The 15913-nt window shown below is 36.0% G+C and overlaps 1 protein-coding gene across 8 annotated transcripts in view; it reads right to left on the bottom strand.

Annotated features, from left to right (window-relative positions):
- Positions 1 to 15913, bottom strand: part of ACBD6 (acyl-CoA binding domain containing 6) — a 227982-nt gene that overhangs the window by 122269 nt on the left and 89800 nt on the right. For all 8 annotated transcript variants that reach the window (XR_002518610.2, XM_021929957.2, XM_021929959.2 and 5 more), the window contains exon 5: positions 14570 to 14675. Coding sequence is in view for 7 of the 8 variants with exons in the window: in XM_021929957.2 (XP_021785649.1) it covers positions 14570 to 14675 (106 nt within the window). In the remaining variant the exon portion in view is untranslated. The remainder of the gene's footprint in view (positions 1 to 14569; positions 14676 to 15913) is intronic.

Here is a 15913-nt window from a genome sequence, read left to right as displayed (position 1 = left end):
AACCCCAAAAGCTAAGGGCTTTTCTGAATAAATGAGTGATGCATGGCTTACTACTTTCTGAGGACGGTGATGATGTTGTCATTTATAAAGAATGGAATGTTTTTCCACATTAAGTTGAAATCCCTACTTTATGTCATTTTAGAAAAGACTTAAATAGATATAAGCTGGGGCGAGGATTGATTTAAAGTAAAAAGCACCTTTCAAGAAACAGCTTTTCTAAAACTGCCTTCATTCTTTTTATCATCCAGACTCTCTTCACACACCTGTTAGTTCAACTAATTAAACTAGGATCTATTCTTTAAACAAACAACAAAGTAGGAAAATTTCTTCCCTACAAATTGTCTTCTTTTGCTTTCATTTGCTTGATTTACTTTTATTTACCTGTGAATACCTGTCTTCTAACAGGCTTACGCAAAATCCTAAGAGGGAGGAAAGCAGTGAAAAAATGTGGGCAAATCATTCACAATTTACAGTATCAAAACTATTTTATTTTGCCTTGTTCAGAGCCCAGTAGGAGTTATTTTTATTTTATTCTATGTTACTTTATTTTATTTTATTTATTTTTGAGATGGAGTTTCACTCTTTTGCCCAGGCTGGAGTGCAGTGGCAGGATCTCCGCTTACTGCAACCTCCGCCTTCCAGTTTCAAGCAATTCACCTGCCTCAGCCTCCCAAATAGATGGGATTACAGGCACCCGCCACCATACCCAGCTAATTTTTGTATTTTTTTTTTAGTAGAGACGGGGTTTCACCATGTTGGCCAGGCTGGTCTCGAACTCCTGACCTTGTGATCCGCCCACCTCAGCCTCCCAAAGTGTTGGGATTACAGGCATGAGCCACCACGCCCAGCCAGGAGTTATTTTTTAGTGGAGACAATTCTAAAAGTCCAGGTGAAAATGTATTGTTGAGTACTACAGCAGTTTCCTATGTTAAAATTTTTGTAGCTCTAATGTGATCTGCTGTTACTAGGGCCTTAATTCAGAAATCCTCCATATGAACAATTAGATATTTTAATAAGACTCTGAACAAATACTAATGAATAAAATATTCTACAGGTCCACGTTATTGTTTCACAGCATTTATTAATACATTAAAAGAATCAGACAAAATTTCAAAGTCTATCATTTTTAGTTCTAATTGTAAGTGTGCATTTTATGGCTATTAGCTTAAACTATAGACAAGAGTTACTACATAGTTAAGACGATGTGTGATATATTTACATAGGGTACTTACAAAAACTACATAATAGTTAAGTAGGACAACATAATATGTCTTGTACTTTTACCATAAGATGTATAGATAATTTATATCTCTCAGCCACGTTCCTGAATTTTCCTTAGGTTTGACCCAATAGGGTTATATCAACTAAAGCTAAAATATAAATCCTTAGCTGTTTCAATGGTAAAGCTGACAAGTAACACATTTTACTGTTAATGGGTGTTATATTTTAAATTTCCCATATTTTAAATTTTCCATGTGGTGCCAAAAATTTACTTTAGGGGAAACACCTATGACTGGACCTCCGTAGTGATTTTCACTTTGGATATATTTTCCAGAAGCGGGGCACATGTATAGCAATGTTTTAAAAAGGATGATGTGCTCTCAGACATTTACACCATACTTTTTAACACATTTTCTGACCTGCAATGCAATTAATTCTTGTAACACATTATTTTAATGGTACACTAATTAACCTTGAATTAGAATGAATTCTCTGACAATGACTTTCTGTGGAAGCACTGAAGATATCTACATTAAGATCACATAATGATTAATATTCCATGCAGTATTACAAAGCTCAAAAACAAGAGTAGGATTAAACATACTTGTAAACAAACACAGACAAAACAAATCAGGCTTTGGAATTTTAACCTTCAAGATGCTCTATATTTAAATGAACAAAAACCAGCACAATGAGGTGTCTGTGATACCTTTTACTTCTTCAAATTATAAAATTCCTATAAACATACTCTAATTTATTATTCACTCACTAACATAACCAGTAATTTGCAGAGATGCTATCCTTATAATTAATCATGATAAAATCAGGAAATAAACACCTGTGGTTTCTTTCCTTTGTTAACCACAAACGCACCTAGTTCAATACAATTATTAAATTATTTTAGGTAAAGAATTCCATAATCTCTCCTCCAGAAGGAAAACCATGAATTAGGTGTGCATTAAAGGTATATCTTCTAAGACTTTATCTAAATTTATGAAATAGTTTACCTATTTGTCTATATAATTATTTTCTCTTTTTCCATTAGTGATATAATCTCTTATAAATTTTCAAGTTAAATTTATTTTTATTGCTACCACAATAAGTGACAATTCTTTGTTTCTAATTTTAAAAACTCTTCTGGAAAAATATCCCAGAAGCATTCAGGAGATTGGTGAGGGAGAGCCATTATTAAAAGGAACCTTTGTTAGGCCACCAGAAGACCACAAACACTGGAGAGCTCTGAATAAATTCTGGAACTCAAATACAGTAAAATGCAGGGGAAAAAGAATTCTCATCTATTAACCAAGGGTGCTAACACTGTCCTACCTCAGACAGATGAATGACTCTAAAGTGCTTTGAAAGTGCAGGGTAGCAGCTAACCTATTAAGTGGTATTACTTTCATACCTTCTGGAAAATACAGAGAGCACATCTTAATATATGAAATGCTTCTCTGATTTCCTTAGTAACTCATCCTTAAACTAAGTAGATTTTTTTTTTTTTAATTAGACTTTTCTCCTCAGTATCACAAAATTTTAAAAAAGAGGAGATTCTGGCCAGGCACGGTCGCTCATTTCTGTAATCCCAGCACTTTGGGAAGCCAAGGAGGGCAGATTACCCGAGGTCAGGAGTTTGTGACAAGCCTGGCCAACATGGCAAAATCCTGTCTCTACTAGAAATACAAAAAATTAGCGGGGTGTGGTGGTGCGTGTGCCTGTAATCCCAGTTACTTGGGAGGCTGAGGCAGGAGAAATGCCTGAATCGGGGAGGTGGAGGTTGCAGTGAGATGAGATCATGCCACTGTACTCCAGCCTGGGCAACAGAGCAAAATTCTGTCAAATTAAAAAAAAAAAGGGGGGGGGGGGGGTGAGGGGAGAGGAGGGAAGGAAGCAGATTCTATTATAAAATGAGTCTTGATGTTCTTACAGTATTTTGAGATCAAATTCAAAGTACGTATACCATATACACAATAGATAAAAACATGGCAAAGTTGGTATATTTAAATTTGTAAGAGTTGTCTTTCTGTCATTCTATCAAACACATATGGTATATGGTATGGTACTGTCTAATTAGCAAATGAAATACTGCAAACAGGTGGACGTGAATTTCTCTCTGCAAAAAAATTGGGTATCAATTTATAATTGTAGTAGAGATTGACTTCACCTACCAACAACCTGTAATGTCCCCATCTCCTCTGTACTATCTTCTACCTTTTGCTGCTACTACTGTAGCAGCTGGCCATAGTGAGAACTCCGCTACCTGCAACCACCAGAAATTACACAATGCCTCCTTCTTTCACTTCCCTGTCCATAGTGAAATGACAATGTTGTTTCAAAAACTTACGAATAAGATTGAAAGATAGTCTAACATCTCAAGATATACCTAGCATGGAAGCCAATGTCTCCTTCTGGGATAATTTACTTACCAGCATTAAAAAGAAAACCATACACCAGTATGTGTGATATACACTTAAAATCAGTAACTACTGGATCTCTTTCACTGGCAAAGATCTAGGGTAGGGAAAAATGGTGTTGCTAATTTGTCAGGAAATTGAGAAAGATTTCGAATATACTACTTTAAAAAATCTGGCTGGTGTGGTGGCTCATGCCCTAGTCCCAGCATTTTGGAAGGCCAAAGCAGGCAAGTACAAGACCAGACTGGGGAACATGGTGAAACCCCGTCTCTACAAAAAATACAAAAATTAGCTGGGCATGGTGGCACACTTCTGTAGTCCCAGCTACTCAGGAGGCTGAGCTCAACAGGAGAATCGCTTAAGCCCATGAAGTCATGGCTGCAGTGAGCCATGATCAAGCCACTGTACTCCAGCCTGGGCAACACAGTAACACTCGTGTTTCAAAAGAAGAAAAAAAAAGAAATCCCTTCACAAGAATTTACTAAGCTATAATGTCAGTGACTTAAGGGTGAAGGAAGATGAAAGGGAGGTATTATTTCATCCTGTATAAAGGTAATTAATAGCAGTAATAATAGGAAGTTGCCATGAAAACAGCTCAGGTATCCATCATAAGACAATGGTATATTCACATGATGGAACATACTGAGCAGTATAAAAGAAGGAAGTACTGAACTATAGCAATAGGATGAGTCTCAAAAACATTACGCTGAATGAAAGATGCCCTACACAGAGGAGTACATATGTATAATCCTATATATATAGTTTGAGAACAAGCAGAACTAATCTATGGTAGAATAATATCAAAACGGTGGTTACCTTTTTGGGATTAAAAGAAAAGAGTGGCTGGGAAGGGGCATGAGGAAACTTTCTGGGGTGACAGCACCGTTCTATATCTTCATAGGCGCTTCAGTTATACAAGCATATGCATTTGTCAAAGTTCATCAAATGTGCCCTTAAGACTTGTGCATTTCATTGTATATAAATATTATTTTAAAAGAAAAACCAAATACTGAATTCTAGTTAATTATATGCCCGTTAAAATACTTAGAAGAAAGTGTACTGTTGTCTGTGTACTCTAAAATGTATCAAAAAATAAAAAAGATTTGACGAATGGCTAGATATTGGTAAAGCAAGCATAGTAAAATATTAATGGTAGAATCCAGATGGTAGAAATATAGATGTTCATTGTAAAATTCAACTTCTCTTTATGTTTAAAATTTTTCATAATATACTCTTGGGGAAAAAAAAAATCAAACAAAAATGTGTACACCTATGTTCAGAGCATAATTCACAAGAGTCAAAAGGTAAAAGCAAACCAATGTCCATCAACGGATATCTGAATAAACAAAATGTGGTATACGCATACAATGGAATATTATTCATCTTACAAAGGAAGGAAACTGACACATGCTACAAAATGAACGAACCTTGAAGATATTACACTGAGCGAAATACACCAGTCAAAAGGGACAAATATTGTTATGACACCATTTAAATGAAGTACCTGGAGTAGCCAAACTCAGAGATAGAAAATAGAATGGTAATTGCCAAGGGCCAGGGGAAGGGAGGAATGGGGGGTGTTTAATGGGTACAGAGTTTCTTTTTTTTTTTTTTTTTTGAGACGAAGTCTCCTCTGTCACACAGGCTGGAGTGCAGTGGTGTGATCTCGGCTCACTGCAACCTCCACCTCCTGGGTTCAAGAGATTCTCCTGTCTCAGCCTCCGGAGTAGCTCACGCCTGACTAATTTTTGTATTTTTAGTAGAAATGGGGTTTCACCATGTTGGCCAAGCTGGTCTCAAACTTCTGACCTCAGGTGATCCGTCCACCTCAGCCTCCCAAAGTGCTGGGATTAAGGCATCAGCTACGGCACCTGGCTTGGTATAGCGTTTCAATTGGGGAAGATAAAAAAGTTGCATGGTGGTGGTGGTTACACATGTGAATATATTGTTTTATTTATTTATTTTTTATTATGAGACTGGATCTCAGTATGTTGCTCAGCCTAGTCTTAAAACTTCTGCGCTCAAGAGTTCCTTGTACCTAAAAGTGTGAGCCACCACACTTGGCTCATGTGAAAAAAAATGTACATATGTATATTTTTGAGAGTGAGTCTCACTTTATCGCCCAAGCTGGAATCCAGTGTCACGATCTCAGCTCACTGCAACCTCTACCTCCTGGGTTCAAGTGATTCTCTTGCCCCAGCCTCCCAAGCAGCTGGGACTACAGGCATGTGCCACCATGCCCAGCTAATTTTCGTATTTTTAGTAGAGATGGGGTTTCACTATGTTGGCCAGGCTGGTCTTGAACTCCTGACCTCAGGTGATCCACCTGCCTTGGTCTCCCAAAGTGCTAGGATGACAAGCGCGAGCCATGGCACCCGGCCTCATGTGAGCATATTTAATGCCACAGAACTGTAGATTTAAAAATGATTAAAATGATACATTTTATGTATATTTCACCACTATTAAAGCATACCAAAAATAAGTTGCCAAAGCTCATAGGATTTAAGCTACTTTCACTACTTTCTGATTTTGTATTAAATCTAAGTTTCTGATGCAAAGCAAGACCATAGGCTTGATTTTTAAATGGCACTGCCTACATTAATGCAAATAAGCGTAATAGACAATTTGAAATGCATTTCTCAGTCATTCGTGTGAATAAACAAAGTTCCTTCAAATTAACATCTTAATCAACTATATAACCAAAATAACATATACTGTGATATACAAAGTTATTTAAGAGGATGCATTTTTTCTTCCTTCCTTTCTCAAATCTCATATAACTGCATAAATTTAGTCTCAGTATACTGACCCTGCCTCTTAAATCTTTTGCTTTTCTGTTACGTTAGTACTGTCACAGTTTCACCAGAGTTTGCAGCAGTTCCTCAAGCCAAAAGCATGCAAATTGTATTAAGAGCCACAGATTTAAAACAAAGTAGAAAAGGAAAGGAATAGTAGTCAAGAGAAATGTAAGCCTTCTTCAAAGTATCTGAAAGAATCAACAGACTATGGAAAATGGCTAATGACAACAATTATACTGTCAACAGGACAGAAAAGGAAAGAATGTAACTAAAGACGCAGCCCAATGAAAGTGGAATTTGAGAGTGCATTAGATAAGAATCTATGGAAAACCAATGAACTATATGTATGAATGCTTTTGGGGGACTGATGATAAACATTTGTACTGGAATAATGTCATCTATTTTGCTAAAATATTACACTGTTACATTTGATCTAAAACATTTAAATTACTTCAAAGATTTAAAATACTATTTAAATACTATCAATAAGCATGTATTTAGTGTTGATTGTACGGTACACTAATCTGAGAAATAATGTGTGTGACAAGAATTATATAAACATAATTTGAGCCTGATGCTTGATAGCAAATATTCTCCCCATACTTCAAATATACTTTTACAAATTATTGAAATCATCCCTTCCCCTTAAAAGATATTTTCCTGGAAGAACCAAAAATATTTGGTATGTGCGAAGAGCTGTACTAACGTGGGTCAAAGATAAAAATCGAACCACCATTTAAAAAAATAAATAGGCTTTAAGATCTTCTCTTTAACTTCTCCCTTCATATTTCAAATTCAATTTTCAAGCATTTCTCAAATGATTGAAAATATACTAAAAGTTGTAATTTAATTTTTTTAAAAAAAGTACATATGACACCATGGTGTTATAAACTCGGACCCTGAAACATCTAAGCATAACTATGAAACTTTTTTCTATTATGCAAAATACAGACAATGTCCCCTAATTACTATACTAGTAGGAAATACCAGGTAATTTTCTCAAATTAGAAATACATGCCTTACTATATTTGCATAGGTTGAGTATCCCTTATCCCAAATGCTGGTGACCAGAAGTGTTTAAAAGTTTAGATTTTTTAAAAAATTTGGAATATTTACATTATATACTTGACTGCCCCTCCTTAATCCAAAAGTCTGAAATCCAAAGTGCTCCAAAGAACATTTCCTTGGAGTGTCACACTGTTGCTAAAAAGTTTCAGACTTTGGATCATTCCAGATTTTGGATTTTCAGATGAAGAATACCCAACTTGTAGTAATTACAACTTAAATGAATAAAATATGTACACTAGGAATTATACTTATGTACAATAAAATAACTTCATTATGAAATACAAATACATTTTATTTAAAAGGCGTTTCATATATATTTGTTCATATACAATACTTAGATCCAAATGTATGTATTCAAATAATAATTTATAAATTATAAATTCATAGTTATCAGCGAATAATGTATTTACTTCAATGTGTGGGAATACAAATACAGCTTATCATTTTATTATTAAAATTATTATTAAATTTCTCTATGTGCTCACAGCAAATTTTAAGTGCAATAAATGTGACTTTTAGTCATAAAATTAGGTTGAGGCCGGGCGCGGTGGCTCAAGTCTGTAATCCCAGCATTTTGGGAGGCCGAGACGGGCGGATCACAAGGTCAGGAGATTGAGACCATCCTGGCTAACATGGTGAAACCCCGTCTCTACTAAAAAAATACAAAAAACTAGCCGGGCGAGGTGGCGGACGCCTGTAGTCCCAGCTACTCGGGAGGCTGAGGCAGGAGAATGGTGTGAACCTGGGAGGTGGAGCTTGCAGTGAGCTGAGATCCGGCCACTGCACTCCAGCTTGGGTGACAGAGCGAGACTCCGTCTCAAAAAATAAAAAATAAAAAATAAAAAAAATAAAAAAAATAAAATTAGGTTGAACCTGCTGAATGAAGTTTTTAAGTAAAAATGTATATTATCCCAGAGAATCTTAGGGAATCAGTAGGGAAATATCTCAAGTTCAAATATCACATAAACACAAAAAAGAACTGAATGTCCTTTCAAAACTATAATTGTTACCCAACTTATAATAAGAAAATGTCAAAAGAACAGAAAAGGTTAAAAGTATTTAACTAGAAGTTTAATTTTGAGGCTACACACTTTTACTCCATCATCAAGGCTTACCAAATTGTTTTATTTGCTAGAGCTTTAAATGTGATGAAGCAATACCATTTATTTTATTTTGGGATGTTAAGTTTGATTTTGATTTTAAGCTCCCACCTCCCTTATGTTCTTAAATTAATTCATACAAATCCCTGATTAATAATAAAAGGGTTTGCCATCAGTATTCAAAGCCCAGGCTGAGTTGTCATGGCTGAGAGGGCAGAAATCTGCTTGGAGCAATGAGAGAACCCAACTGAATTCTTGGCGTCTCAGTCTATGAATGTGTAAGCACTTCATCTGTTCATGAAATACAATGTTCTGGCAGGCTGAGGGTAAAGGTAGCTGCATGGTTAACAAACTGGAAGATCTGGAAAGCAGCACTACATCAAAGTAATGAAATACACAAGTTTTCCTTATCTTTACACACACAAAATACGTGTTATTTAGTGTAAGCTATCTGTGTTCTAGGCACTTATTCCACCCCTATCACAGCTGTCCATTCAGTGATCTTTGTGGAGGTCACGTATGAATTCGACTTCTAGTAATATTTTATAAAAGAAATTGTTGCAAACCAGAGCATAACACAAGGAAGGCCAAATGACAACTGTTTATCCTTCTTTTTCTTCCTTTTGTTTATCCTTCTAAAATCTAGTGGTAGGAAGAATACTCTCCCAGACCTGGTTTCTACTTAGCAGTTATACGGATTTGAGCAAGTAAATGTAGGTCTCTGAACTTCAGTTCCTGTCTGTAAAACAAGAACAGTATCTGCCTTAGAGAATTGTTGTAAAGATAATATAGTAATAAGTGAAAGTACTCTGTAAACTATCACACACATTGTATAAAGTATTATGTGTCATTTGAAAGATAAATATTAACAGGCAACATATAGTACACACAAGATACTTCCAGTGAAAAAACTGTGACTTTGAAAAGTTAAGTGGCTTACTTATTTATTTCTGTTATATTATCATCATCCTTCACTCATACTATTAATAATAAAAGTAGCTAAAATATACAGACGGTCTCAACTGATCCAAAACCCTTCTGAAATATCAGATAAACATAAATCAAGTAAGAGCATTATCAGAATATATAAATGAGATGGTGTCACTCACCTCATGAGACAGTGATATAAGCAAAAAACAAATGTTTGTTGCTGTAAGCAACTGAAATATGGGGGTCGTTTGTGCCGCAGCAAAAGCTGACTGATATAAGTACAATCCACAGCTTAGCAATGAGTATTTACATAGTCATAATAATATTAATATTGATTCAACAGAGATCCAATCAGAAAGCTAAAATTAAAAGTTGTGATATAATTATGTTAGGAGGGTCAGAGAGAGAGGGAGATGAGTAAAACAGTTAAATCTAAATGTAACACAGAAACAAATCAATAATGTCTAAAGTTGAAAAATCAAGAAATAGAAGTATATTATTTAGAGTTATGTAGGTAAGGTGCAAAAGACACATTAAAAGAACTGGAAGTCTGGCCAGGTGCAGTGGCTCACATCTGTAATCCTAGCACTTTGGGAGGCTGAGGCAGGCTGATTACTAAAGCTGAGGAGTTCGAGACCAGCCTGGGCAACATGGTGAAACCCCATCTCTACTAAAAATACAAAAATTAGCCAGGCGTGGTAGTGCACACCTGTGGTCCCAGCTACACGGGGACTGAGGTAGGAGGATCACTTGAGCCCAGGAGGCAGAGGCTACAGTGAGTCCTGATCATGCCACTGCACTCCAGCCTGAGAATCTGTCTTTAAAAAAAAAAAAAAAAAAGTTTTTGCCTTACGGGAGCTAGAATAAAATGTAAGAAGGATGCAGGTAAGAGATAATCTTTTTGTTTATAAGACTAATAGTAACATTTGATTTTTTTTTAAGAATGAATGTATTAACTTTATAAAAATTTTAACTCACAAGCACAAAGAAAAAACTACAATAAAAAAATCAAGGGAAGCAATCATGTCGAATTTATTAAAAAAAGAAAGCTGTACAGGCATACCTTGTTTTATTGCACTATGCTTCATTGTACTTTGCAAATACTGTGTTTTTTGTAAATTGAAGATTTGTAGCAACCCTGAGTTAAGCCAACTATTATTGCCATTTTTCCAACAAGATGTGCTCACTTCATGTCTCTGTGTCACACTGAGATAATTCTTGCAATATTTCAAAGTTTTTCATTATTATTATATCTGTTAGGGTAATGATCGGTGATCTTTGATGTTACTATTGTAATTGTTGTGGAGTGCTACAAACCACACTGAGAAAGATGGCAAATTTAACCAATAGATACTTTGTGTGTTCTGACTGCTCCACTGACTGGCTGTTCCTGGTCTCTCCCCCGCTCTTCAGGCTTCCCTATTGACTGAGACACAAAAATATTGAAATTATTAGCCAATAATACAATAGTCGCTAAGTTTCAAGTAAAACCTAGTGTCAAGTGAAAGGAAAAGGGTTGCACCATCTCTCACCTTCAATCAAATGCCAGAAATGATTAAGCTTAGTGAGGAAGGCATACTGAAAATCAACATAGGTCAAAAGCTAGGCTCCTTGCGCCAAACTGCCAATTTGTGAATGCCAGAGAAAAATTCTTGAGGAAATTAAAAGTGCTATTCCAGTGAGCATACAAATGATACAAAAGTAAAAAAGCCTTATTGCTGATATGGAAAAAGTGAGTGGTCTGGATAGAAGATCAACCAGCCACAACATTCCCTTAAGCCAAAGCCTGATCCAGGGCAAGGTTCTAGTTCTCTTCAAATCTATGAAGGCTGAGAAAGGTAAGGGGGCTGCAGAAGAAAAGTCTGAAGCTAGCAGAGGCTGGTTCATGAGGTTAAAGGAAAGAGGCCATCTCCATAACATAAAAGTACAAGGTGAAGCACCAAGTGCTGATGTAGAAGCTGCAGCAAGTTATCCAGAAGACCTAGCTAAAGTAACTGATAAAGGTGACTACACTCAACAACCATCTTCAATGTAGAGAAAATAGACTACTCCTACTATTGAAAGAAGATACCATCCAGGACCTTCATGGCTGGAGAGAAGTCAATACCTGGCCTCAAAGCTTCAAAAGACAGACTAATACTCTTGTTAGGGGATAATGCGGCTGTTGCCTTTAAGTTGAAACCAATGCTCATTTACCATTCTGAAAATCCTAGGGCCCTTAAAAATTACTCTCAATCTATTCTGCCTGTGCTTTTGAAATGGGAAAACAAAGCCTGAATGACAGTATATCTGTTTACTTCACAACATGGTTTACTGAATATTTTAAGCCTACAGTTGAGACCCACTGCTCAGGAAAAAAAAAAAAAGATTCCTTTCAAAATGTTACTGCTCATTGACAATGCACTTGGTCACCCAAGAGCTCTCATGGAAATGTATAAGGAAATTAACGTTGTTTTCCTGTTTGCTAACACAGCATTCATTCTGCAGTTCATGGATCAAGGAATAATTTTGACTTCCAAGTTTTATTATTAAAGAAATACATTCTATAAGGCTATCGCTGCCATAGACAATGATTGCTCTGATGGATATGGGCAAACTGAAAATCTGGAAAGGATTCACCATTCCAGATCCATTAAGAACATGCGTGATGGGAGGAGGTCAAAATGTCAACATTAACAAGAGCCTGGAAGAAGTTGATTCTAACCTTCATGGATGACACTGATAAGGATTCAAGACTTCAGTGGACAAGTTACTTGCAGATGTAACTGCAAGAGAACTAAAATTAGAAGTGGAACCTGAAGATGTGATGGAATTGCTACAATTTCATGATAAAACTTGAATGGATGAGGAGTTGCTTCTTATGGATAAGCAAAGAAAGTGGTTTCTTAAGACACAATCTACTCCGGTGAAGATGTTGTGAACATTGTTGAAATAACAACAAAAATTTTAAAATACAACATAAACTCAGTTGATAAAGCAGTGGCAGGGTTTGAAAGGATTGGCTACGATTTTGAAAGAAGTTTCACTGTGGGTAAAATGCTATCAAACAGCACTGCATGTACAGAGAAATCTTTTATGAAGGAAGACTCAATCAATGTAGCTATCTTCACTGCTGACTTATGTTAAGACATTGCCACAGCCACCCCAACTTTCAGTGACTACCACTGTGATCAGTCAGCAGCCATCAACACTGAGGCAAGACCTTTTGCCCCACGAAGATTATGACTTGCTGAAGGCAAGCCAGATGATTGTCAGAATTTTTTTAGTAATAAAGTATTTTAAATTAAAGTATGTACTTTTTTAAAGATATAATGCTACTCTACACTTAATAGATGACTGTAGAGTGTAAACACAACTTTTTTGTTTGTTTGTTTTTTAAGATGGAGTCTTGCTCTGTTACCCAGCCTGGAGTGCAATGGTGCGATCTCGGCTCACTGCAACCTCTGCCTCCCAGGTTCAAGCATTTCTCCTACTGCAGCCTCCCAAGTAGCTGGGATTACAGGCACCCGCCACCATGCCTGGCTAATTTTTTTTTGTATTTTTAGTAGAGATGGGGTTCACTATGTTGGCCAGGCTGGTCTCAAGCTCCTGACCTTGTGGTCCACCCGCCTCAGCCTCCCAAAGTGCTGGGATTACAGGCATCAGTCACCGTGTCCACCCAGTAAACACAACTTTTATATGCACTGGGAAACCAAAAATTTCATGTGACTTGCTTTATTGCAATAGTCACTTTACTGCAGTAGTCTGGAACTGAATCTGCAATATTTCAGAGGTATGCCTGTATTTTGATTCTGAAAGGCAAAAAACAAACAAACAGACAAAAACCACAAACCCAGTTAGAATCAGAAGACCTGGTATTATTTTGTTTACTTAATGAAAACCACATAGTATTACTAGTCCCTTTGTGCAGTATCATAGTCTTACATTTTCAATTCCAGATGCCACTGACAATATTATCACAGGAAAGATGTTGCTGAAAGGTGAGACAATATTAAGGGCTAACCTTTTATATAGGCAGCTCTGAATTACACATAAGTTAATTATTATCTATTCTACAGATTATCTATGATCACTCAATGCTTTCTTCCTAACAATTACTACCTTTGGCCATTTCAGTAATCTTTCACAGCATCACCAAAGAATGAGAAAATGATTAGAAGTAAATTAGTAAATGTTGCTCCTTTGTTAACAACTATAATGTAGGGTCAGTTAAAACTCAGTTTGTGAATGGTATTATTCACAACACAAATAAATTAAGAAGTAATAGGCAAGGCACAGTGGCTCATGCCTATAATCCTAACACTTTGGGAAGCTGAGGCAGGAGGATCATTTGAGATCAGGAGGACAACACCAACCCAGACGACACAGCAAGACCCCATCTCCACAAAAAATAAAAAAATTAGCCAGGAGTGACGACACATGCCTGTAGTCCCGGCTACTTGGGAGGCTGAGGCAAGAGGACTGCATAAGCCCGTGAGTTTGAGGATGCGGTGAGCTATTAGTGCACCAATGCACTCCAGCCTGGGCAACAGAGTGAAACCCTGTCTCTCTCTAAAAAAAAAGAAGTAATATATTTTATAAAATAATTTACTATACGATTCCTTTAATTAGTAGGCCAGCATTTAAATTATTGATTTACCAAAATTCGGACACAGTTTTCTAGAGATACATTTATTGAGCAAAGAACAATATACCTAGCTGTTCAAGGTATAATAACAGAAGAAAGCTATTTATAAATGAGATATTGCTATTACCTGTAGATTTCACTTATTTTGCTAATAATCTCTCCCTTTAGCATAAACATATGGAAGCTATCAGACTCCTACAAATTTCAGGTAGTAACTTCTAAAACATAGATAAAAATATGTTTGACACAATCACAGAACGTATCTTAACTAGGTAACAGCATCTCATTTAGATATTCTGATATACTCTTAGCCATGCTGTACTTTGAGTTGTAGTTCACTGGCCTACCATTTAGGAAAAAGCACTGGGGCAGAACAACCATAGGAAAATAATTAACAGGACATGTTTTTCATACCTCTTCATCTTTCACATTCACATCCACATTTTTCGATTTGATGGCTTTGGTTATATGGTCAATGTTGTTTTCCCTGCAGTAATCAAATATATTTTTGTCTTCTTCCCTAGAATAAAAAAAAGAAAGGTCTTTTTCTTACTGGGTAATACAAAAAAGTTACATATTTTCAACACAATCTGTTTGCTGCTGACATAGATGTTAATGGACTCTGTTTAAAAAAAAATTTTACATGAACAGTAATAGTTTTTCAGTAGCTGTAATACATCCAACTCCTGAAAAGACTAAAGTTCTTAGTTTCCCACTTGCCTTACAGGATAAGAGAATAAATTGTTACTCAAGTTTTTAAAATATACATGAAAGTTATTTTCTTAAAGCAAAGAAAATCAATTAGACAAAAAGAGGAGGGCATTAAAAAATTCAGAAATCCTTTATAAGATAGTAGAATCAAAGACTAGAAAGAAAAGCTGGGAAGCATACTACATACCCAGCACTCTTCTAAGTATATTGTATGTGCTAATTCACTTAATCTTTCATCCAACAACTTCACTTTACAAATGAAGAAACAGGCAAAAAGGAGACATTAAATGACCTGCCAAATGGTACTACATTTATCAAAGGTAGAATAAGAGCTAGAATTCACTTAGATCAACTGATTTTGTATGTAGTACATTTTTCTATTATATTATGCTGCCTTTTGACTAATCAGCTGCAGTCTATTCCAAAATCTGAAGCAGAAGTTCTTAACATGAAATCTATGAGCTCTCTAAATAATGTACAGAATTATCTTTATAATGCAGGTGCATTTTTCTGGCTGTTGTATGTACAGGGGGAAGAACTGTTTCAATCAGATTCTCAAAAGAATCAGTGACTCCCATAAAGATCAGTAATTTACAATATTAACAATCAAATTGCCCCATATGTGGACTGAATGTTATGAACAAGTATAAAGGAATGCATTTTCCGTTCCAAAAGTCAAACTAATGTGTTTTATAACTTGCAATGCCATAGCATCCATTCATCAGAAAGCAAAACACCTGGTCATCGGAGTTCTTATATCTTAAAAGCCAATCTAAACATCTTGTGCCATATATAGTCATAGCTAATTTTCTTAAAAGACACTACTTTGGCATCAGCCATCTAAGCATTCTTTAAGCATCTGAAGTATTTTACCGAGCACCTACTACATGTAAGGCACTGGACAAGAATTTGTTGATAACAGATACAAGGCTAAGCAAGAAAGTTTGCCTTTAAGACACAAACAGTATAGTTGGGATGACAAAAATCTACACAGGATTAACATAAAAGCTGAATCCTTAACAAGGACTACAAGAAAAGAGAGGAGAA

This window comes from Papio anubis, chromosome 1 (assembly GCF_008728515.1).
Source record: "Papio anubis isolate 15944 chromosome 1, Panubis1.0, whole genome shotgun sequence".
Lineage (NCBI taxonomy): Eukaryota > Metazoa > Chordata > Mammalia > Primates > Cercopithecidae > Papio > Papio anubis.
This window is presented reverse-complemented; position numbering and strand designations above follow the sequence as displayed.